Source organism: Thamnophis elegans, chromosome 6 (genome assembly GCF_009769535.1).
Source record: "Thamnophis elegans isolate rThaEle1 chromosome 6, rThaEle1.pri, whole genome shotgun sequence".
Classification (NCBI taxonomy): Eukaryota; Metazoa; Chordata; class Lepidosauria; order Squamata; family Colubridae; genus Thamnophis; species Thamnophis elegans.
Genome location: NC_045546.1, coordinates 45651060 through 45675470, shown reverse-complemented (window position 1 = coordinate 45675470; position 24411 = coordinate 45651060). Strand labels below are relative to the sequence as shown.

Below are 24411 nucleotides of genomic sequence, written 5' to 3'. Positions count from 1 at the left end.
TGCCAACTCAATGAAGCGGTGGACGTGATGAACCGGGGTCTTGAGGCCGTTATGGACTGGATGAGGGCTAACAAGCTTGTACTCAACCTGGAGAAGACCGAGTGGCTGTTGTGTTTTCCTCCCAATAATTCGATCAGTGTTCCATCGCTCAGGCTGGGGGGTCAAATTTTATACCCCTCAGAGAGGGTTTGCAACTTGGGAGTCCTCCTGGATCCACAGCTGACTTTTGACCACCATCTGACGGCTGTGACCAGGGGGGCATTTGCCCAGGTTCGCCTGGTGCGCCAGTTGCGACCCTACCTGAACCGGGAGGCCCTCACAACAGTCACTCGGGCCCTTGTGACCTCTAGGCTGGAATACTGCAATGTGCTCTACATGGGGCTGCCCTTGAAGAGCATCCGGTGACTTCAGCTAGTCCAGAACGCAGCCGCGCGAGTGATTGTGGGTGCACCTCGGTTCACCCACATAACACCTATCCTCCGCGAGCTGCGCTGGCTACCTGTTGATCTCCGCTTCAAGGTGCTACTTGTCACTCATAAAGCCCTTCATGGTAGTGGGTCTGCGTACTTGAGAGACCGCCTCCTGCCAATTACTTCCCTGCGACCAATTAGATCACATAGATTAGGCCTCCTCCGAGTTCCATCTGCCAGTCAGTGCCGACTGGCAACTACATGGAGGAGAGCCCTTTCAGTAGTAGCTCTGACCCTTTGGAACGATCTCCCCGTGGAGATTCGTACCCTCACCACCGTCCAGACCTTCCGCACAGCCCTTAAGACCTGACTAGCCCGTCAGGCCTGGGGACAAAGATAACTGTCCCCACCCGAATGATGAATTAATGTTGCTTACTATTTTACTTCTATGTATTGTTTGTGTCTATTGTCTGTATACCCCCCCCCCTCATTTTATGTAAGCCGCCCTGAGTCCCCTCAGGGAAAAGGGCGGCCTATAAGTATTAATAAATACTCAAATACTCAAACATGTGACTATTAATTAGCCACCACAAGATAAATATTAGTTTAGTAAACACAAGGTTGGCTATCTAGCATTTCTGTTCCCCTTTTTCTTTGCAAAATATTAGTTTGTTTAACATCCGAATAAACAGAAAGAACATCATATATACCCAATATATGTTTAATACTTGTGTTATATTAAATATTTGAAAACTTTTCAAACAAAATTAATTTTATAAAGTGGCCTTTATTATATTACTGGTTTCAGATCATTTTGTGCTGATTTTGCTCCCTTTGTATAAAGCACTCCAGTAAATGGAGTACAGACTGTTTGAGTGGAAATTCCTCTATTTGTTAAATTGCATTTTGCAATTTTTCTTCTCGTGGCAATATTATTACAAGCAAACCATAAAATTGGGAAATATTTAAGTACATGTCTATAGTCATAAAAAGAGTGGGAGAATTTCACAACTTACTTCCTTCTGAATTTTCCCAACTATTCAGGGTTTGCACTGTAAATTTGTTGGTACAATCAAAGCACTATCAAAACTGATTCTTTTTTAAATTTTGGAATATATAGTTACAATAAGTGTTCCTTTATTGTCCTTCTCTTTGTTTCTGTCCAATAACCCTTTGTTTTTAACTTGCTTTCCAATCTAATACTTAGAAAGTTTTATCAAAAAAAGTCCCTCCCTGTTCAGTGAGATGTACTTCTAGTTAACTATGTATAACATCGGTCTTAGTGCTTTATTTTTGTGTGTTAATTTAATTCTCATAAAATGACAGAGCTTTAGATCAGAAAGTTAATTCATAGGCTGATATTTTACACTACAACACAATAAATATAATAAATAAGCATATACAAAGGGTAAGCAAGCATGGGGAGAATTGTGAAACAGTTGTATGAAACATTCAGTACTTATGCAAAAGAGAAAAGGAAAATTTGCACTATTTAATGACATTTGAAAGACTATTAACATCAGTTGAAAATAGAGGCACATTTTTATTCTGTATATACTAGGAATACATATGATATGATATGATAAATATGAGAAACATGTATTAGGGACTAATCTTTAATTAAGGAGAATTCAAGAGAAACTTCCAAACAGTGAGAACACTTAACCAGTGGAACAGCTTGCCTACAGTAGTTGTAGGTGCTTCATCCCTGGAGCTTTTAAAGAAAAGATTGGACAACCATCTGTCTGAAATGGCTTGGGGGCTCTGGCTTGAGCAGGGAGTTGGACTACAATATCTCCAAGATCCTTTCCACCTCTATTCTGATTGGTTGATTGATTAATCTAGAAAACTCCACTGTGTTCAGGCTAGTCCCAACTTCAGCCACTAGGCAAATTTATTCTCGATACATTTAGATCTTGATCTATAATATCTCAGTATTGGCTTTTGATCTGACTTTTTCTTCTTGCATATTCTTCTTGCATAATACAATATGGCTTTTAGCTCTCTTCTCTATATTTATTCATGGCAGAGGTGTATTTTATTGTTTATTTTATGTGTATGGATCGTAGGCTACAAGTTGAAATGAGAAATACAAATAATGAAAATAAATTAATTACATTGATCAACCAGTGTGTGTGTACAAACATACCTTGGCCTGCTTCCAAGTTGGTCATTCAGCCACCCAAGGGAGCCTATAGGCCAGGGATGGCGAGCCTTTTTTGGCTCACATGCCATAAGTGGATGGAAAGCAGGGGGGCATGCATGGTCATGCTACACCCATAATGCAATGTGCAGCCGCATGAGAGGCACTTCCCCCATTTTTTGCATGCTTTTTTCATCCTCCCCAAGCTCCAGAGGCTTTATAGGAGCCTGGGGAGGGTGAAAACAGCCTCCCCTGCCCCCCCCCCCGGAGGCCCTCTGGAGGCTTCAGGGACCTTCAGGACAAAAAAAGACCCTACGAGCAAACTGGAGTTCCGGTTTGCTCATAGGGTTCTTTTTTGCCCTCCGGAGCCTTCAGGGAAGCCTCCTGAAGATCCCTGAAGCCTCCGGAGGGCTTAAACTGACCCTACGAGCAAACTGGATGTCACTTCCCAAACTTCCGGTTTGTCCATTGGGCCATTTTTTTGCACTCCAGAGGCTTCAGGAGGGCCTCTGGGGTGGGGAGGCTCTTTCGCCCCCCCCCCCCCCAGGCTCCTATAAAGCTTCAGGGACCTTCAGGACAAAAAAAGAAAAATGGCTTTAAAAAAAGGCTGAACTGCATGCGCTGGCCAGCTGACAGGGCAATGCCTCATGTGCCCTGGCAAATTGCTCTGCATGCCACCTGTGGCACACGTGCCATAGGTTCGCCATCCCGGCTATAGGCCAAGACCTGCTTCCCATCCAGTCAGCCAAGAGACTGTTACAACTTGGCCTGCCCCTTCCCTAGCCCCAGGGCCCAGCAGCACTCAACTTCTTGTATTTTGCAGAGGAATGCAAGGCTCAGGTTTCATGCACAGGCTTGTCACAAGTCTGTAGGGGGATTTGTTTTTAAGGAGATTCCACAAACTCCACAAATGATTTCCTGAAAGCCTTGTAAATCATTCAAAATAGGAATATGAGCCATGATCACCTGTATGTTTGAGCAGTAGGTTAGCAACTATAATCCCAAGAGTAGTTCACGATCTAAATGTTATTCAAATGTGTGGCATGTTAACTACTGTGTTGATTACCATAATTACAATTTTTCCCAGATTTAATTTTGCAATAAAAATAATAAAAGATAGAATTACTTGAAAAGAATTAATTATCCTGCTGGAAATCATAAAATTCTCCCCATTTCACATGTAAAATTCAGTTTTTGAATTTGTATATTTATCTCCTTACACCTCATTTTTTTAAAGGTGGTCACTCTCGTCCCAATATAGATCCCTTTACAGTACAGTTATTAAGCAATAGTGTCAAATATATGTAGCTCAGGTGTAGGATGAGAGTGAAGGTTCATTCTCCGAGCTTGTAGGCTGCTTTCCAAATGTTTCATTGTCAGGCTAGGTAACATCTTCAGCAGAGTTTAGGGGATGTCAATGTCAGTGTTCTTCTGTTTATAAGGCATTTGTGTAGTCAGTAGGTCTTGTCAGATATGGATATGTCAAGTGAGGGTCTTGTGATGGGTCAGGTGTGAGTCATCAGTGGGAGTCTTGTGATGGGGAGGTTACATCAGGTGAGGGTCATTGGGAAGTGAAGTGCTGGTTGCAGGGGGGGCTTGCCTAGGTTGGTTGAGGGTCGGTGCTGTCTCTAGTTAGTGGGTGTGCAGTTGATTTGAATTCTGAGGGTTCATAGGCTGGTTGTAGGTCAAAGTGTCTGTTGATGGAATATTGAACACTTGAAGTCGTTATAAACAGAAGACCACTGACACTGACTTTCCCCAATCTCTACTGGAGATATTACCTAGCCTGATAACAAAATGTTTGGAAAGCAACCCACAAGCTCAGAGAATGAACCTTTGCCCTCACAGTTATTAAGCCCTAGACAAATGCAAACTATGAAAGCAATAATAGGTATTAAAAAGTTAAGGGAAAAAGTAGCAGAAGAGAGAAAAGTGTATTTAAAGAAAAATACAAGAAATTCAGTACCCTAGTATATTTCTGTATGTGAACCCTTTTAGAACACAAGAAAGTGTATTTCTTTGGTTTGCAGGTTGTCGTATAATCAGTTTAAAGCTCAGGGTAGATAGTACTGACCCATTCAGCACACACTGGAAGATTAGAACATGTTTAAGATTGCATGCAAGGTATTCTATACCAGTTGACTTATGTCATTTTTTTTTACTCTTAAAAACCACATAGGTAATTTTCTCCATGACCATATATCCCTAATCTGGTCCTTCAAGTGTTTCAAAAGTGCACTCATCAGCACTTTATGGGTGATTATAGGTAATACGTAAAGAAATGCCCTAAGGTTAAATTAAGTTTTCTAACATTGCAAAAATATGTCAGAAACTTAATGTTAAAAAGGGGAAAATAAAGTCAGTCATTGTTTGTTTTTATATTTTTAAGAAATAAGTATGTTTTCCTCACTTGCATTTTAGCCTAACTGTAATGAATGGAGAAGTGTTGATGATAAACTAACTGTATATTTTTCCAGATGGGAACTATGTTTGGTAGTAAAGATGGCAAGAATGTGTGTCATTAAACATCTTTAATAAAATCTTCCAAAAAGCATCGCAACTTCTGCACAGCAACCTAAATCAGATAATAACTGATTGTGTAGGCTTGTATGAGAAATATTTATAACCTGTGGAAACAGGCCTTCACTTGCATGGTTATAAAAAGACTGTTTCCTGTACAACCAAAATGAGAACAGGCACTGAAATGAAGAAAAAAGAGGATAAATAAAAATATCACAAATATCAACAACTTTTCATTTTTGGCTTCAATCCAACATGTTATACAATCTCATATAGGATCCTGGGCATAGGTTTTTGTATGTATTTATCAAAATATATGAAATACAAAATTGTGGGTTTTTTATTCGCATCTGGGATTTTTTTTCTTCTTTGATTTTTTTCTGATTCCTATACACCATGTAAATTAAACTGGTGAGAACTAATCTTGTCTACAATCTATTATCAGAAGATACTGAAGGCATAAACCTTCCTCTATTTTCATAACTTGGGCATAAATACTTAGGTACAACCAACTGGAAAGTACTCTATCCTCTCATTTATTTCAGCAAGTCTAGGAACAGTAATGTCTACATTGGATACTAAGGCTTTTCTGTTTTATTGATGAAAACATATTAATTCTTTTAATATTTATATTTTCCTCATAAGATTGCATGTTTCTCATGTATTTAAACATGTTCATTTATTATATTGGTAGATCTTGTGTTATGACCGCTTATTCAGTAACAAGCTTGTGATGGTGCTTAGTGAAGAGGACTGAATAGTTATATCTAATATTTTGAAGTCAAATCCAGTTACATCCATTACTATGTAATTATTTTTGCTGTGTTGTGTTCCAACATATAACAGAAAATGATTAAATTCTGAACAGCAAGAGAAAAGATGTAGGGCTAGTTCCAAAGTCTACTGAGTGTTCAACCTCTTCCCATTGAGGTAATCACCTGTGCCATATGTATATGAATATATGTGGCTATATATGCCCTGTTCATAATGTATTCATAAAAGACTTTCTTTGGTCAGCCTGGTAAAAAGGTTCTATATGCCACCTTCACAACTGCTGAGCTTTTTCTTCAAAGTGACTTCTTTAGTTAGTAATGGTGAGGGAGGCGTGAGTTGCTTCATTTGCAGCATGTAACTCACACTGGCTTCTCCATTCTTCTTTCACAATCCTGATTGAGGAATGATATTTGTCTCTAACACTGCTGGACACTGCTAATGGTAATCTCTAAGTTACACTAATGTACTATATTAATATATATTGCTGAATATATTGCTTAGCACAACACGAGAAATTAGGTAAGTTACAATAATTATATTTGGGGTATGTAACTAATGCAAAATTACTTAGCAGCATATATTCACAACAGATGTTTAACTAAATTAAGCAAAAATGGCTTCCCTACATATTATATATTATGCAGCAAAACAAATATAAGAATTTAAAGACTCTATTTTCCACAACTAAAGGATTGACATCAGAAATGCATTATAATGTTTTTAAATTTGCATATCAGGCACAGGATAACAAAGGAGAATCAATAAATTAAAATTTATAATGTTTATATACTTTTTTTCTAATTATATTTAGATTTTTACATAATAAATAGTGGACAATAAACAGCATTTAGCAGAGAGATTCAAAAATATGTCTAAATGCTATTGCTATTTGGGTTCAGGAAGTCAGCCCAGCTCCCTCTTGGTTGTGATTGCTTATATAATTAACAGTTGAAGAATGTTTCAATTATTGAGTTCCATAAAATTAAAGGTAGAATAAAAAGAAAAACAAGAAACTTAATTCAATGTCTTTAGTCTTCTGGCAGCATGTGAAAATAGGTCTTTATTCTTAAATGTAACAGTGGGGAACTACTAGAGGAATGCATTAACATGGCATATATTATATACCAGCTTTTTTTAAGTGGGGGGTGCACAGGGGGGTTGTGCGTGGGCATGCTGCACCCATAATGCAATGTGCGACCCCCCCAGCACGCATGTGCACATGACAGGCGCTCCCCCCATTTTTTGCATGCTTTTTTCAGCCTCCCCAGCCTCCAGAGGCTTTATAGGAGCCTGGGGAGGGTGAAAACATTCTCCCCCAACCTCCCCCCCTCAGAGGTCCTTTAGAGGCTTCAAGAGTTTCCCTACTTTATATCACCTATAAAGTCACTTCCAGTTTGTTTTTAGTCCTCCGGAGCCTTCAGGGAATCCTCCTGATGTCTCCTGAATGCTCTGGAGGACTAAAATCGGCCCTACGAGCAACCCCGAAGTGACTTCTGGTCTGCTCATAGGATCATTTTTTGACCTCCAGAGGCTTCAGGAAAGCTTCTGAAGTCTCCAGAGAGCCTCCATAGTCAGGGAGGCTATTTTCATCCTCCCCAGGCTCCTATAAAGCCTCTGGAGCCTGGGGAGGGTGAAAAATGGCTTTAAAAAAGGCTGAACTCAGCTGGCCAGTGCCATAGGTTTGCCATCCCGGCTATATACTATATGCCATATAGTAAGTTCTTAATTTAAGGAATTTTTACATACTAATTTAATAGTCTTAGGTTATACTTTTATCATCACTGATCTTCAGGAAATATATTAAAGTATATTATTTTTAAATTTCCTGTAACATATCTATAACTGCAATTTTTACATCAGATATTGTGTTAATTAGCTATTTTTTTAAAATAATCCATTTTTAATAAAGAATTGATCTATATGACTCTGGTTTCTTTGGGCCATTCTTTTCTTTATGACTGAGGGCCATGTATACTTCTTCTTAAGTTGGTAGCATAAACTTTGTTTATTTAATTTCATTCATTGTGTTTATTAATATTTCTAACAGTTCTTCCCTAAATTCTCTATAATATTTAACTATCAGGCTATCTGAACCTGATGCTTTTCCATATTTAATTAGTTTTATTGCCATTGCCATTCCTTCAACAGTTATGGGTGTGCTTAATGTTTTTCCACGTTGCTTATTAAATTCACTAATAATTAACTGTTAGTTATATTAATTTATAGCAGAAATAATTCATATCAATAAAATAGGCTACATTCTGGAGGGAGCATTAAGCATAATAGTTTATATCAATATAACAAAACACATCAACAAAAAAGGGTAGAATTTTCTAACATTTCTGGATACAGAAAACTCTTTGACAACTAGCATATATACTAATAAAACGTATCATGGAGAAGAGTTCAAAGCTTGGGTTAAAAGTATATATCAGCAGAAAACAGCAAAAATTGTGGCCAATGGAACATTCTCAGCAGATTTTCAAATAATTAAACTTTGCCCAATGTTGGAAAGAAAATATATTACTAATGATATCAGAATGGGAACTTAAACTTGGGAAATCTATAGTAATTGTAACAGAAGTTTAACCAATTTAAGCAAGAATGGTTTTCATTACTTCATTACAAGAATGCTCATTATTTAGAAATCATATTTGACATTAATCTAATTTTTCCCTCAACTTTGAAGTTTAATTTATCTAAATTATCTGAGTATTAACCATTTTGATTGCATAAATATCACTGCGTCCAATTATTATCTATATTCTACAATGTGTTGTTTGTATTTTATAATACAATAAAGCAATTAACCAGGAATAAAATCAGATTTCCTGCTTTCCCAATAAAGCTAAGCAGGCCTTTTGAACTAGAAAATTAAGTCACATGGGTATTAAATGTCATTAATTATCATGTAATATTACATTAGAGTAGAAGTATGTAAGAAAAAATTGTGAAAATAAAACATTAATAAAACAATGCCTGTGCTTAGCTCAAAAGAGCTAGGAAAAAGTCTTTGCTAAATTGAAAATCTGTGTTTTTATAGCATTAAATCACTTTAGAGAAAAAAGTGTATGTTTTAAAAAGGAAATATGGCTAGTTACATGCTATATACCTGAAGTTGCTTCCTCTACATCTTGGGATATTCATATTGGAGGTTATGCCATAGATCATGTGGCTTTTTTCAAAGATATTTTTCCATTTCACTTCTGCATTGCATTCCAAGTTTACGGGTGAAGCTATGGAGCCAGGATCACCCTACCTTAGAAAGATATGGACAACAGCACAAGCAATCAATAAGCAATTGTCTGCAGCTCTTATACAGCTCAGTACAGTGAGCCTTTGAAATACCTTGATCAATGAAGGAACAAAAAGAGATAAAATACTTTTCTTTTAACAATGTTGGAATGACTTCTTTTGTAAAGGAATTAAGATCATGGTTGATCCAGTATTTGAAAAACAAATCAGTGCACTTAGTTTATACTCTATGGAATCATTCACACTCGAAATTCCTTCCTTCCCTTTGTTCCTAGTAGTCTCCTACTCTACTTACAACATGATTTTACTCATTAGCTTATCTTCCAAATATCCTAATTAAAAATGTCTTTATTCCTTTACTCATTCCTTGCTTATTGAAGATTATGTATAACACATCTTCACATAAAACTATAATGACTTTAAAGACAACAGAATGTCTAGATTCCACTGGTTTGGGGGCTGTGGGCTGCAGCTGTTATAAGCCCTGCTATATTCATGGCAGCACTCAACCTCAGGTGATATAAAGCATGCAAAAGAGATCTTTCTGTCAGTTTTATTATTTCTAAAAAGGTTCCCCTTGAAGGAGAAGAGTGACCTTGTTCTGCTGAGCTGACATGTGCCACTGAATTAATGGCTAAGCTTTGCTTTAGGGAAGCTTGCAGAAACATTACAATGCTTGCGGCTGAGTTTACTGTGCACATTAATCAGGTAAACCAAAATGATGCATCAAACATTCATTTAAAAGTAGTAAAATTCCTCTCCCCTATCCACATACCTTAAAAAAAATCTTCCTAAGAATTAGTGAATTGTTGGCCATCACTTACAGTCAAGGGCATTGTTGCATAGATGCAGTAAAACAAAAGTCAGATTTGAACTTTTTTATTTCAAGGTATTAAAGATATGAAGAAAGTTATTGAAGGAGCAGGTTGGATCTTTATGTAATGTAAACAATGTCTTCTAGAACTTATTTTGTTAAATTCCATGAACAGAAATTAACTGGCATTATGAGTCATTATGATTCATACTAATACATTATTAATAAGCAAGTAGTTCTATCAACAATTTAATGGAGAAAATATAATGGATTAAGATTAGATTATCTGTTTCTTTTGTTAACAATATTTCTATATCTACAGTCTTTTAGTAAATTGAGCTACATAAAATTTAGACATGTATAATATTTGATAATATTTTCCTCCTAGATCATTTTATGGCTTTCATTGTCAAAACATGGCATTCCTTAGATATTTATACTTTTAGTTCTTTATTCCTTGTGGTAGCCTTTTTAAATAAAACAATTGAAAGTTGACTCTATACATACCATGTTACCATGTTATAACTCAGGCAGAGTGGAGAGAAATATATATTAATATCTCTACATTATACTATTCTGAATTAGCTAGAAATAGACTTGTTCTTGGAAGTTTGAACTTTATATAGTTTCTGAACTAGCCAATGCAAAAATCATATTCACATATAAATAGAATAATCATTTTTTTGAAATAAACTTATCTTTAATAGAACCCAGCATCAGTTTCTATTAGTACATTAGTAAATTATTAGAAATTTCTGTTATATGAAATATGGAATATAATAAAAACAACATAAAATAAAGCATCAATACAGTAAAATGTGATTTCAGGTAACTAAATTGTAATTTGGGAAAGAAATGAAAAAAAGAAAGCAAAGTTATGTTTGCCGTTTTCACAAAACAGCTGTTTTTCACTCAAATTTACTTTGTTGAAAACTTGGAAACTTTGCTCAGAACTCACTTAAAGCAAAAGAAAAAGCTCAAAGCAAAATGAAAATGTTTCCATCTCTCGTGTAATAATAAACTGAAACTTACATCATTGTCATGCAGAGGCCATGCAGTAAAACATGTGCCATATGATTATCAGTCAAAACATCCAATGCAGTTCCTAACTATATCACAAAATAATAATATAGGCCTGTCTTTTGGAGAAAAATGTTTATTATGTCTTTATTACGTCTTCTGTTGGAAAGAAAAGCAATTGTAAAATAGCTATTTTGAAAAGCTGAAATATGATATATCAGATACAAAATATATCTTGTATCCATCTTTTGCCATTTAGTATTCTGTATTCTTAAATGCTATATTGTCATGTGGAAGATGATTCTGAGAAGTATTTTGATTTCTTATTCTGATGTCAGGTCTTCAGTCAAGCATATACATTTAGCACTGTTTGGTGTCTTAAATAAACAAAAGGATGGTCAGATATTTTGCAATAAAAAAGCAATCCAGGCCATAAAATTGAAGCATAAATAAATAAATGTGGAAGGACTGAAGTCTGAGGATATTATCTTAGTTTCAAAGAAACATTTATGTTGATTAAAAAAAATGACTACAGGTAATCCTTGCTTACTGATCGCTTGTTTAGTAATTGTTTGATGTTATGATGGCATTGAAAAAGCAGACTTATGAACAATCTTCAAATTTTGGCTGTTACAGCGACATGATTGGGAATAGGTGGTTTTGTAACCAGCAGACATTTATGATGATTGCAGTGTCACACAGTCACATGATCATGACTTTCACAACTGATTTCTGAGAAGTCAATAAGTAAGACTGCAGAACGTGGCAAGTCGTAGTCATGTGATATCATATATAGCGATATGTTGAGTACAGTCATGTGATGTTTCACTATACAACTGTGTCACTTAGCAATGGAGTTGCTGGTCCCAACTGCTGTTAGTAAGTATGGATTATCTGATGATCATATATATTTGTTTGTATTGTTAAATTAGAATTGGTACATATAAAGCACAAAATCTATGGATAAATCTCACCCTATTCAAAGATGAGCACAAGCTATATTTGCTTTTTGCTTTAAGGCTCAATAAGATCATGGCCCACTCAGCAGCCAATCCTTTCTAAAATAAATACTATATTTACCAAAACTGCAAACTATTAAATACTTATTCATTCTTTACCAATTTCAGTAGCACTTTTACGAAGTCAGAGTAAGCTTATTAATACTATATCTTTCACAAAACGTTTGTGAGATACATAGAGAATTAAAATAACACAACTAGGTAAGTTTTAAGGCTGTCCTGAATCTCATGATAAGCAGTACAGTTAATTTTGCCCAATAATGGATGTTGACAACTCCTGGAATATACAACATAAGAATATAATAAAGGAATATAATATAATACTGGAAAGAGTTCTAGAAACTTGATGAACTATATTCTTCTAAAATTAAAATATTATATATATATGTATAAATGTATGAATGTATAAATAAAATGAATGTATAAATAAAATGTGTAAATAAAATGAACAGATAGTTTTGTGCTGATGTTTTATTGTGTGTGTGTGTGTGTGTGTATACACACACACACACACACACACACACAATAAAACATCAGCACAAAACTATCTGTTCATTTTATTTATACATTCAGTATAAATTTTTATTCAATAGCACTTCGTTAAAAGATTTGGAAAAAATGAAAAGCTGAAAGGGTTTGTGGTGTGTGTGTGTGTGTGTGTGTGTGTGAGAGAGAGAGAGAGAGAGAGAGAGAGAGAGAGAGAGAGAGAGAGAGATGACTGACAATCATATTGATGTTTTTAGAGACTTTCATGCTAAGATAAAATATATTGATCCAAAATAAAGAACTGTAGCAAGCTAAGCAACAATATTTCCATGTATACTGTTTTGATGTCAATTCAGCCTGAAATATAGATAAACGTGGTTAATGGGTTTTACATCAGATGACCATGTGATTGTAGGACCTTTTCAACCTACCAGTTAGTGAGTTACATAAGTTTGTATAATCAATCCAATCCAATTGTTTCTACCTGTAGATGCACTGAATCCCATCCATCAAATAATGTTTTCTTATAAAAACTAAGATGTGTGCCAACTCTGTTGTAGTGCCTGCTCTCTGAAAAATGGCTCTCACCATTTTTTCATAAGCTTCAAAAAACTTGGTTGTTTTCACAAGCTTTGGGATGGGGTGGTGTGGAGCCCATTTTAGTTTAGTTATTTTTTTTTCTAGTTTAGGATTGAGGGTTTGTTGTTTTTGGTTTGCCATGTTCTTTTTATATGTATTGTTTCTCTTTTATATATAAGCTTCTCAGACTTATCAAGAGATGACAAGGCCTCAAATTGTCTCTAATTAAATAATTATTAATAATAAACCATAGTAAAAATTGCATAGATGCTCTAATTTATTAGTGCTCTCACATATAACAGCTTACACACGTATGCTTGCTTTTTAGGTTAGGAGTTGGGACAGCAAATGTCCATGTATTTCTTCACACAATTCACAATTTACACTCACCTGCACAGGAACACCCTTAACTTAATTCTTCTCACACAATTTATCCAGATATTCACCTCTGAATTCAAGGAGTAGCCTCATAGCAGACATTGAGGTAACAAGTTGGCTATGAAAAGAAATAGATGACTTGATTTCCTGCTATAAATAGTAGTAGAAAGCCAGTTTCCAGTCTGATCAGTTGACCAGTAGGAAAAGGCAATTTCTAAGCACTGAATCACACTTCAAAGGGGAAAATGCAACTAAAACAAATGACTAACCTTTGATTTTCCAGTGCATTTTCAATCAAAAAGATCTGAGAGTTTGGAAAGAACATTTGGGTTTTCTGAGTTTTGCTCTTAATGAATGCAAACAATCCCTGTCCCTCCCGTAGCAATTTATGTTTCGGGAGGTTAATTTGCTTAATGTAGCCATTCTGCCAAAAGGAATCACTTAATCTTATGGGATTCTGAATGCCAGTGTCAAAAGCAATGGGCCATTCTTGTTTCCAAGAGACTGCACTTGCTTTAAAAACGTAGCTAATACTGGAAAGAAAGAAAGCTTGCATGTTGCTAAGTTAGCTTCCTGAAGTTGAAATTTGCTGAGGCTAATATTGTGAATCACGTGCAATGCAGAAGCAAGCAATAATCATGTTTCATAGGCACATATAAACAGATACATATTTTATCGTGCCCCAATTCTTCCATGATTTTTTTTTTACTAAAACAGTGGGTTAAAATGCATTTTAAAAAATGACAGCTGTATTGATTATTTAATGGGAAGTGGAAAAAAAATTAGGGGTCAGAATGCTGAAATAAGCCTGCTTAATGCTCTCCTGTGCTACAAACCCATTAACTACAATGATACCCCCCCCCCCTGCAATCCTTATTAATGTTTAATAAGTGCAGAGCAACACTAAGCTAAATTACATGTCAAAATGGCCCAAGGCTTCTGTTTAGAAAGCATATGAGACTCTGAAGGGATAACTGATTTCCCCAAGCTCCAGTTGAGTATGAAAACAGCAGCAATAAGTATTATTTCCCATTTGCTCCTTGATGTACCACTATTTACACCAGCATTAAAAAAAAAACCAAAAATTCATGGCAGGCATACAGACTATACAGAAAGTGCTGTATCATGACATGAACTTGCTCCTTGTCTAGTTAATTAGGATGGTAGGTGATTTCCTCAGACCTTTCTTCCCTTCTGTTTTCCCATATCCTGCAGCATGGTCATCACGAATGACAAATTTAGCAGATGGTATCAAAACAGCTTCATAGATCTGTATTTCTGGAGCCTGTGCCTGTAGCATTCTTTTGAGCTGTTCTTTATCAGATTTCAAGACATTGGTCACTAGACCAGTATATAAACCCTTAAAGTAAAATGTTAACTGTTTACTCCAAGTGTTTAATCTGTACTCATTTCTTCAAATATATAAATCAGTCAATTTTAGCCAATCAGTGTTTTGTTGGAATAGCTATCTAATTATTTGTCTGTCTGTCTGTCTTTCCACTGCATAAAAATTATAGCATCGTGTAAAAGTTAAGTTTCCTGGTGTTTTTAAAATGCAGAGTCTGTGTTCTTTTCAGTTAATTTATTAATTTCTATTGAATTATGAATTTTGTAGTCATTCATGCTTTAATTATGTTGAACTTTCAGGATACAATTTAACATGAAACAAAACTATCTATTTATCTATATCTATCTATCTATCTATCTATCTATCTATCTATCTATCTATCTATCTATCTATCTATCTATCTATCTATCTATCTATCTATCTATCTATCTATCCCACCCTTATTATTTTTACCCTTAAGGATATGGCATTAAATATGAACAGGAAATTTATCTCTATTCCCCCTTCTTTCAGTAGCAGTCATGAGGAATTAATTAGAAGGAGGCCTTGGTGCCTAGGGAAGGGGAAAGCATCAGTGTAATATATGAAAATAGAAATAGCTTTTCCAAAGACATTGCAGGATTAGAAATGTTCATTGAGGCCACAATCTGGGGGGAAAGGATTCACAACACCAATGACAATCATGCCTTTCATTTAAGTTTCCTTATTAAGTACTTGCACGCTTTTAATATCATCGGGTCAACCTTCATATCAGGACATGGCAGTAAATTGCAGTTCTCCAGACACTTAATCCCTTACTTAACAACTGGATTACTTGGCCAAAGACTGTCATATACAACATGGCTAAATTAGATTTTACTTCAGGCAAGAATAAAACCAAAGAGAGAGAAATGGTTTGCTTTCTGCAATGCAAAGAAGTTAACGCTTTCAAAAAGGTATATGCTCCAAAGTTTACATTCTATGCATTTTTCTTCTATCTTTCTGAGTTATCAGCAGGAGTGGGTTCCTGCCAGTTCTAACCTCTTCTATAGAAATCTACAATGCCGTTTAGAACTGGTTCCAGCTCCTTCCCCCCACCCGTCCACACATCATCAAGATGAAGAGCAAGAGGAGGAATTCTGGGAGTTGAAGTCCACAAGTCTTAAAGCTGTCAAGTTTGAACACCCCTGGGTTTTTTTTTGCTAAAGGGTTAGGAGTGCAAGGGTCTTGTAACTTCACAGCTTTAAGACTTGCACACTTCAATGCCAGAGTTCCTGAGCCAACATGACTGGAGGAGGAATTTTGGGAGTTAAAGTCCACAAGTCTTAAAGCTGTCAGGTTTGAACACCCATGGGTTTTTTCTAAAGGGTTAGGGGTGCAAGGGTCTTGTAACCTGACAGCTTTAAGACTTGCATGCTTCAAATGCCAGAGTTTCTGAGCCAACATTTTGGTTGCTAAGCAAGAGCATTGTTAAGTGAGTTTCATCACATTTTACAAGTTGGCATGCCCACCCAGTCACATGACTGCCAAACCACTCCCATCCTGGTCACATTGTCGGCAAGCCACTCTTACAAAGCAGCCCACACCTACAGAAGAGGTTCTTAAAAAATTTGAAACCCACCACTGGTTAACAGACATATGGTTGTTCACTTGGTGGCCTTGAGCTGAACTACAGGCATATTTCTGTAAAATTCTTTCCAACCTAGGAACTGCTGGTTGCTACCTCATCAGATTCATAGTTAGCTTGGCTTTCAGAAAACCAGTCAAGTAAGTGTAATTAGGGGGAAAATCCTGAATACTAAATATGTATCTTTGACAGGAAATATAACTGAATTTATTTTTACATGAATATACATCAAACTGAATATCAAGCTTAATATGAAGCTTTGTCCACAAATAGACAAAGACTACATCATTTTATATTGCATGTCAGGCACACAATTTGTAATTATATGCAATGTTCCTGATGTTTGGGACTGCAATTACAAAGGTGAAGTCCAAGCAATTTAGTGAGAAATCTGTATCCTATTTGATATTAACTCATGAAGGAATTAAGTGACTTTAGGCAATTTGTTTTTGTAATCCTTGAATTAAAATAATACTCTCCAGATAACTTATTTATGTGTATTGGGTAAGTTTGTGTGTTTCTACTTATGATCAGTATGGGATTCAAAAAATTTTTTACTACCAGTTCTGTGGGCATGGCTTTGTGGGCATGGCTTTGTGGGAATGGCAGGGGAAGGTTACTGCAAAATGTCCCATCCCCCCCCCCATTCCTGGGGGAAGGTTACTGCAAAATCCCCATTCCCTTCCTACGCCACTAACCTGCTTTCTAGCTCTGTTCTCTTGTTCAGGGCAACAAAAGAAGATCAGTGGGGAGGCAGTAGGGGCAGGGGGGCAGGACCAGCCTATTTGCCGGTTCTCTGAACTATTCAAAATTTCCGCTACCGGTTCTCCAGAACATGACAGAACTGGCTGAATACCACCTCTGCTTATGATAAATAATAGCAAATTTACAATCAGTTTGTTTTAAAGAAACGTGTTCCTTCGGTTAGATGTGCAAAGATCATATAGGAAACACAGCCCCATTTGCAAAATTATTTTTAGCCTTCTGAAAATTAAAGATCAATGTGGTTTATGAACTAGAATAAAGACTCACACTAAAGTTGAAACTAGCAAGTGTGGTCTATATATCATTGTGAACTACATAATTTTGAAATTATAATTTTATACTGCTTATCAATTATTCTTCCAACTTTTTTAGTTTTAAAGAATGTAAAAGAAATTAGGCTTAACAAATATAGTAAATGTGTGATGTAGGAGTAGTTTGAAACACTTTCTAAAGTAAAATTTCTGCGAGGATGATACTTTGTAAAATGCACAATAAGCATCAATTGTATACTATTCTACAGATCACTATTACTGTTACATAAAGGCTGAAATGCCTACAATCTCTCTAAGCCCCTAGCATAAAACACTTTCAGCATCAGCGTAGAAGATATACAAGATGAAACAGAAATGATTGATAAATTCAGTAAAGTATGCTGTGATTTTCATTATATAAACAATAAATATATAATTCTTACTTTAAAATCACTATTATTTTGATTATGTTTATTGGCCTAAAATTGTAACAATGTTTGGCAATAAGATGAATGTGTGATTTGTTTACTTATGAAACTTGTATCGCCACCCATTTCACCAAAAGTGTATCTGGATGGTGCACAACAATATTGTTGTTAGTAATTGCATAATTTATATGGTTAATATAGCCTTACAATACAGTATACTAGTTCATTTGGTGAATATGATTGAAATTACCTTCAATTCAGCAATTTGCACCCAGTTCAATTCAGTATTCTCAACTGATAATTTCTCTTCCTGCAAAAGTCTGGTTACTTTATCTAAGGGATTTTTTTGCTAGTAATCCCTGTATATATGACAAATAAATTTTCCAGATTATAGTGAATCGGTTTTAAAGATAACAACAGCATCCAGTATCTATAAGCATTGATTTCCTTTTTATAGAGGTCAAGCAGCTTTGGAAAATTTGACCATCGCAGACACCACTCAACATCAAAACCAAATGATTCATCTGAGGTTTGTATATTGTGCAATCTAATTCATTTATATCACATCCCTTTGAGTTTTCAATATATAATGGAAGACATAGTTTGTAAATAATCAACTTAGCTCCATTTGGTTAAAGTTTATGACTTCTAAAAAGAGAAAAATATTTTGTTGTAGAAAAAAAATAAACCCCCACTCCACCTTACCCAATCAAAATGCAAATTGTTAAACCAGAGTGCATGAAGATCAAAGGGCCTGTGATATTATTAATTAATTATACTAGTGCTTGCTGCTTTGAGGATCTTGAAATGCTACAGTCACACATGACCTAAGAATTTTAATAAAACCAACAAATCCTGGTTCATTTTGCTACTTTGCCAAATTTTATCCCTCTTTCAGTAGGAGGTCAAGATCTTATGTTTTTAAAATGTTCAAAGTCCCCTAAAGAAGTGAAAAGAAGGGTTGGTGTGATAACAAATCTCTTGTACCAAATGTCATGCATTATATTTCTCTTGTAGGCTCTGGGGTTACTCTGGCATTATGAAGATTTTTGTACTTTGGCAATCTCTTTTACATTCTTCTCTCACTGAAGCAAAACATTTATTTTTTAGTAGAAAAGTTGTGACTGAATTTGTAGATTCTTACTGATGGAACTTTTGCTATGAGAGAAGTGGAGCTCTATTTCATGTGATATGTTGCCATGTAGAATGCAGCAAATGATTTTCATTATGACATCACTGAGTAAACACGTCATTCACAAATACAATGTAATTGATTACAATGGAAAGCTTGAGATTACAGGATTCTGGTTCATGTGGAAACCTGTGTGTATATACAATTCTGACTGCAGGCAATTGCAATTATTTATGGATAGCTGGCTGTGTCACAGCATAATTTAGAGAGGGGAAATATATTATCTGAATAGAGCTTACAATTTGCACTGGGAAACAATAGCTAGTCATGTGAATTCTTATGACGCATATGAGTGATCTGCTTCAATTCACTCTATACAACCAGTTCTATATATATATACAAATAGTACGTGTGTGTATATATAATTATTAAAAGTGTTTCTTTCTTGCCCTCTTTTTAAATAGCTAGATGAAGTGTATGCCACATGTGATGCCACAGAATTGAGACAAAACAAACCCAACAATGGAGGAAGCATTGGAAAAAAGATGCGAGCCATTTCCATGACTATGAAGAAAAAGATGGGTAAAAAGTACATTAGGGCGCTTTCAGAGGAAATGGTAAACTTTTTTAATTTACTATTTTGTACCCTGAGACTCAGGCTCCAATTTTGTTCCTTTTTATGCAAGTTCTTGGGAAATTATATATAAATTTTAATTTAATCTTTCCGTAAAATGAGCATTTAGCCAACTACAGCAACTATGACTCTAATTATGCAAATTGCATATATTTACAATTCCACTACACCATCTACTCAGAAAGATTGAAACAAACAAACAAGCAAAAAAGGACAAAGCAAGAAGAAGACAGAAAACACACTTTATTTAACCATCATTTTGTTGTGGTTTGCTTGCATACTTGCAATTTTCCATATCTAAATATATGGCACATAAAAGAAATTTAAGGGTTAATATAAGGTGCCTGAATTTTAAGTTTTCTGCTGCTAGGTACTGGGAATGTCTTTAGCTAAGATTATTAATAAATATCTTCTATTGGGCCAAATTTGAAAAAGCAAAGTAATTGTGTTATAGCAAAAAAAAAAAAAAAAAAAAACGGTGGATAACTCATTGACTAAATCTTAGATCCTTGCAGGCATGTTCCTCTATTTATATTCCATAGATACTCTCACACCACAGCCATGCAACAACAATTCTGGCTTTCCATGAGAAAATGTGTTTGGTTCTTCCAAAGAACCAATGAAAATATCATATTATGAGAGTATAGTAAAATTTTGTTTTTTGTGCAAACCATAACTTCCTCTCAGGGCTTTCCTTTTTTCAAAGATAAAACAGAAAAACATGCTCCTTCCTATCCAGGTTATCCAAAAAGACCAATTTCAGACTCCAAATTTATAAATATAAGTAATTTGTTCCAGAAATTAGATAACTCATAATTACAGCTTTAATGAATACTCAGGAGGTTATGTGTAAGGATATCATGATGGAAAGGCATGCAGCAAAAAACTAGTGATACAATTCTAACAGATAGAGAAGCAAAAGAGGTGCTTAAGGCTTTCCTTGCCTCTGTTCCTCCTTCTCCAGAATCTCACTTTTTTATATTGTGAAGGTAAAGTTGCACTGGAATTCCTTTCATGGAAATATTTGTAAAAGCAGCCATCTTACTTGTTACATCTGTACTGTATGAATTTAGAAAATTTTCTGAAAAATGCATACGGAGCATATTCAGAAGAGTTCTATGTTGAGAAATCTTACTTATTCCTTTTATGAGGTAGTTACAGAATTGTCTAATATATTTATTCATATATATATATATATATATATATATATATATATATATATATATATATATATATATATATATATATATATATATATATATATATATATATATATATATATATGTTATATTTATGCTGATAAATAAATAAAGGGAGACTAGTATAGATCTATTTCAAGCTATTTAGCTCTCATCAGCTAGCCATACCCAAGTTTTTGGGAATCGAACCTATGCTCTATTGCCTCCCAGGCAGGGAGTTAACCATTTGAGCTACAGAGACAAATGTAACACAAAAGGCAACAGTAAAAAAATATTGGGTTTCTGTCTGGATGGACTCTTGTGACGAGCCTAATGACAGAGAGTGGAAGTGTGACCTTCCTCCCATACTTGGGCATACCAGGGGTTGTGACTTTAAGTATATATATATATATATATATATATATATATATATATATATATATATATATATATATATATATATATATATATATATATATTTATTTATTTAAAGTCACAACCCCTAGTATGCCCCAATTATGGGAGGAAGCTAACTGCTTCCATTCTCTGTCAATCAGCTCGTCACAAGAGTCCATCACGACAGAAACCCAATATTTTTACTGTTGCCTTTGTTATATTTGTGTTTTTTTATTTGTGCTGATAAATAAATAAAGGGAGACTAGTATAGATCTATTTCAAGCTATTTAGCTCTCATCAGCTAGCCATACCCTTACTGGGATTCGAACCTGGGCTATATTACATATTAGGCAGACCTCTTAGCCATTAAGCCAGAGAGCTAAATAGCTTGAAATAGATCTATACTAGTCTCCCTTTATTTATTTATCAGCACAAATAAAAAAATAAAACACACACACACACAAACACACACACACATACGCAAACACACACACACACACACATATACATACATACATACATACATGCATGCATGCATACATACATACATACATACATTATTTATGGTCACAGACCAAAACACGAGTACTACAAAAGAGACATAAGAGAATTGATCAAAGCATCATAACAATCAGTCACCAAGAGCTTAACTAAGGGAAGTTACAGCATTCTGCTCTAATGGTTACAGCTCTTAAGAAAAATTTGGAAACCTAAGAGGTGATGTATGAGAAGATATCTCCAAGGCAATATACAAACAAATTACAACCATTAGGTCTAGAAAGGACGATTTCAAGAAGAGACAGTAACTTAGGTCTGTCTGCGTTATACATGGGGCAAAATAGAAGGACGTGCTCCACAGTTTCAGAAGAGTTCTATGTTGAGAAATCTTACTTATTCCTCATGAGGTAGTTACAGAATTGTCTAATATATTTATTCAGCAATATATGCATCTAGTATGAGCCATATCTTTGTTCAAATTAAAATTTGAAACAGATATTAGGCATATACAATCAAACAAAGTTTAAAATATGTTCAATGAAATGTTCTTCAACAAATGCTCAACAAAATTTAAAAAAATAATATGGAAACAGTTCAGAGAAAGTCTGTAAAATGAAAGGGCAGGATTTGTTGGAAATACTGAAGGTAGCTGCGAGGAATTTTTCAAAATAAGTCTAGCAGAAGGTACACAGAATAGACTGAATATTCATTAAAGCAAAGATATGTAACACAAAATATATAAATATACACCAGTTCTAAAAATGCATTGTGAAGGAGTGAAGAAAGAAATTGTTTCTGTAAGTGACACAATGATGTCTGAGAAAGAAAATAATGCTAGTGTTTTTTATTCAGAAAACAATACACCCAAGTTCCCTCTGTGAGTAAAATGCATGTTCACAAATCCTTCATGTAGCCTATTGTGGGAAAAATAAAGATATATTCAGTGATTTCCAATAGAAAATCTTAAGTATACTAAGACTTTCATGCATAGAAAACAATTTGTTTTAAGATTTAAGAAAAAAATGGGTCAGCTTTATTTAGGAGTTAATAGAGCTGTTAGTAATAGTAATTGACATTATACATTATACATTCTTGTGAAGCTATTGTTACACAATTATTTATCAAATGGTAAGTAATGACCAGATAAAGTCTTGCTATTATAATGCTTCCTTGTCTGAAAACAATTAATGGACATTGTATAATGAAGAACAACATCTAAAAGAAATGTTCTCCCTCTCTCTCCCTCTCTCTCCCTCTCTCCCACTCTCTCTCTCTCTCTCTCCCTCCCTCCCTCCCTCCCCCCCCCTCTCTCTCTCTCTCGTCCTTAAGAATGAAGGGGGGAAAAGTTTTTCTACTTCAAATAGGGACAGTGACCCTGGAGGAGAATCAGTCACAGTTTCTATAAAGGCAAGTGACTCCATGGACAGCCTCTATAGTCTTAACAGCGGCCAAAGTTCTTCAAGTAAGTGAAAAATAGTTATATAGAAAGTATATGTGCATGTGTAACTGACTGAAAATGTTAACCTTATTCAAATAATTTTCCTGAAAATAACACAATCCTTTTCTAGTCCAGAAATTGTAGATGATCAGCCTCATAGAGAATTCTAGAAGTAAATATTCCCATCTTTTCCATGCAAAAGTTATGCCCTCCAGGCAATCTATGTTTGTTTAGTGTATTTATAAATAAAAAAGTTTGTATACTCTCTGCATATTAATAATATAATACCAATGCATATTTGCTATTTTTGTACATATATTACAGGTTCATAATAAAAAATAAATATGGCAAATGTAGTACTTTGGAAATTCTTCAGATTTACTACTTTTTTTTTTTACAACAGTAAAGCATTAATAATATCACAAAATGTGATTGATTTATTAGACCTATAATTAGTCAGGGGAAGATAGTTCCAAAGGTGAGAAAAATGCATAATCTCTCAGTTGTGTCTGAACAATTAAAAATGAAGCACCGTATTGTTACAAAGCAGATATAGGATATAAATGGTATTAAGTACAGTTGTCCTCAATTTACAGCCAGAATTTAAACCATAATTTCCATTGCTAAGCAAGGCAGTTAAAGTATTTACAACCAAATTTTACAACCATATTTGCTATGATTATTAAGTGAATCATTACAACTGTTAAGTGAATCGAATCCAGGGCTCACTATTACATTTGCTCCTCGAAAGCTTGCTAGGAAGGGTGGTAATCATAAGATCCCATGATGAGGCAACCATCATAAATGCATGCTGTTGCTAAATGAATAGCTATACTGTAAGTTGAGGATTACTTGTAAAAGGTTTCCAGGTAGCTATTTCAGCAGTGAAATATAGTGTTAAGAAATTGAAATTATATGAAACTTGGCAAGAGTCAGAAGACCAAGGAAAAAAATCTGTGCAAAAATGGCTAAATCGGCAATTTAGAACTCACAGATCGGCAAATAAGCTCCTCAAAATTTTAGCTGACACTGGAGTTGTTGTCCAATCATCTGCAATACAATATTGCTTACATAGCAATATTCTGCATGTAAAACTTATCAGAATATAATCTTTACTCAATTGCATTACAAAAGTATGTCTGAATTAGTTTGAAATGTTTGGGAACAAAGTGCTTTTGACTGATGAAACACAAACTTTTGGCCACAATACAAGGCTAAAAGAAAGTGACACATTTGAAGAACAGAACACCTTGCTAATTCTTCCTGGTTCCTTGGCCACGAAATATTATGTGGATGGAAACATAAATTCAATTAAATAGACCAATCCTTATAAATTTTA

The 24411-nt window shown here is 35.0% G+C and overlaps 1 protein-coding gene across 1 annotated transcript in view; it reads left to right on the top strand.

Moving 5' to 3' along the window:
• The window catches only part of SAMSN1 (SAM domain, SH3 domain and nuclear localization signals 1), a 41913-nt gene that overhangs the window by 3853 nt on the left and 13649 nt on the right, over positions 1 to 24411 (top strand). The window contains exons 2-4 of the mRNA XM_032220069.1: positions 18254 to 18325; positions 19393 to 19545; positions 22964 to 23096. Coding sequence (XP_032075960.1) covers positions 18254 to 18325; positions 19393 to 19545; positions 22964 to 23096 — 358 coding nt within the window. The remainder of the gene's footprint in view (positions 1 to 18253; positions 18326 to 19392; positions 19546 to 22963; positions 23097 to 24411) is intronic.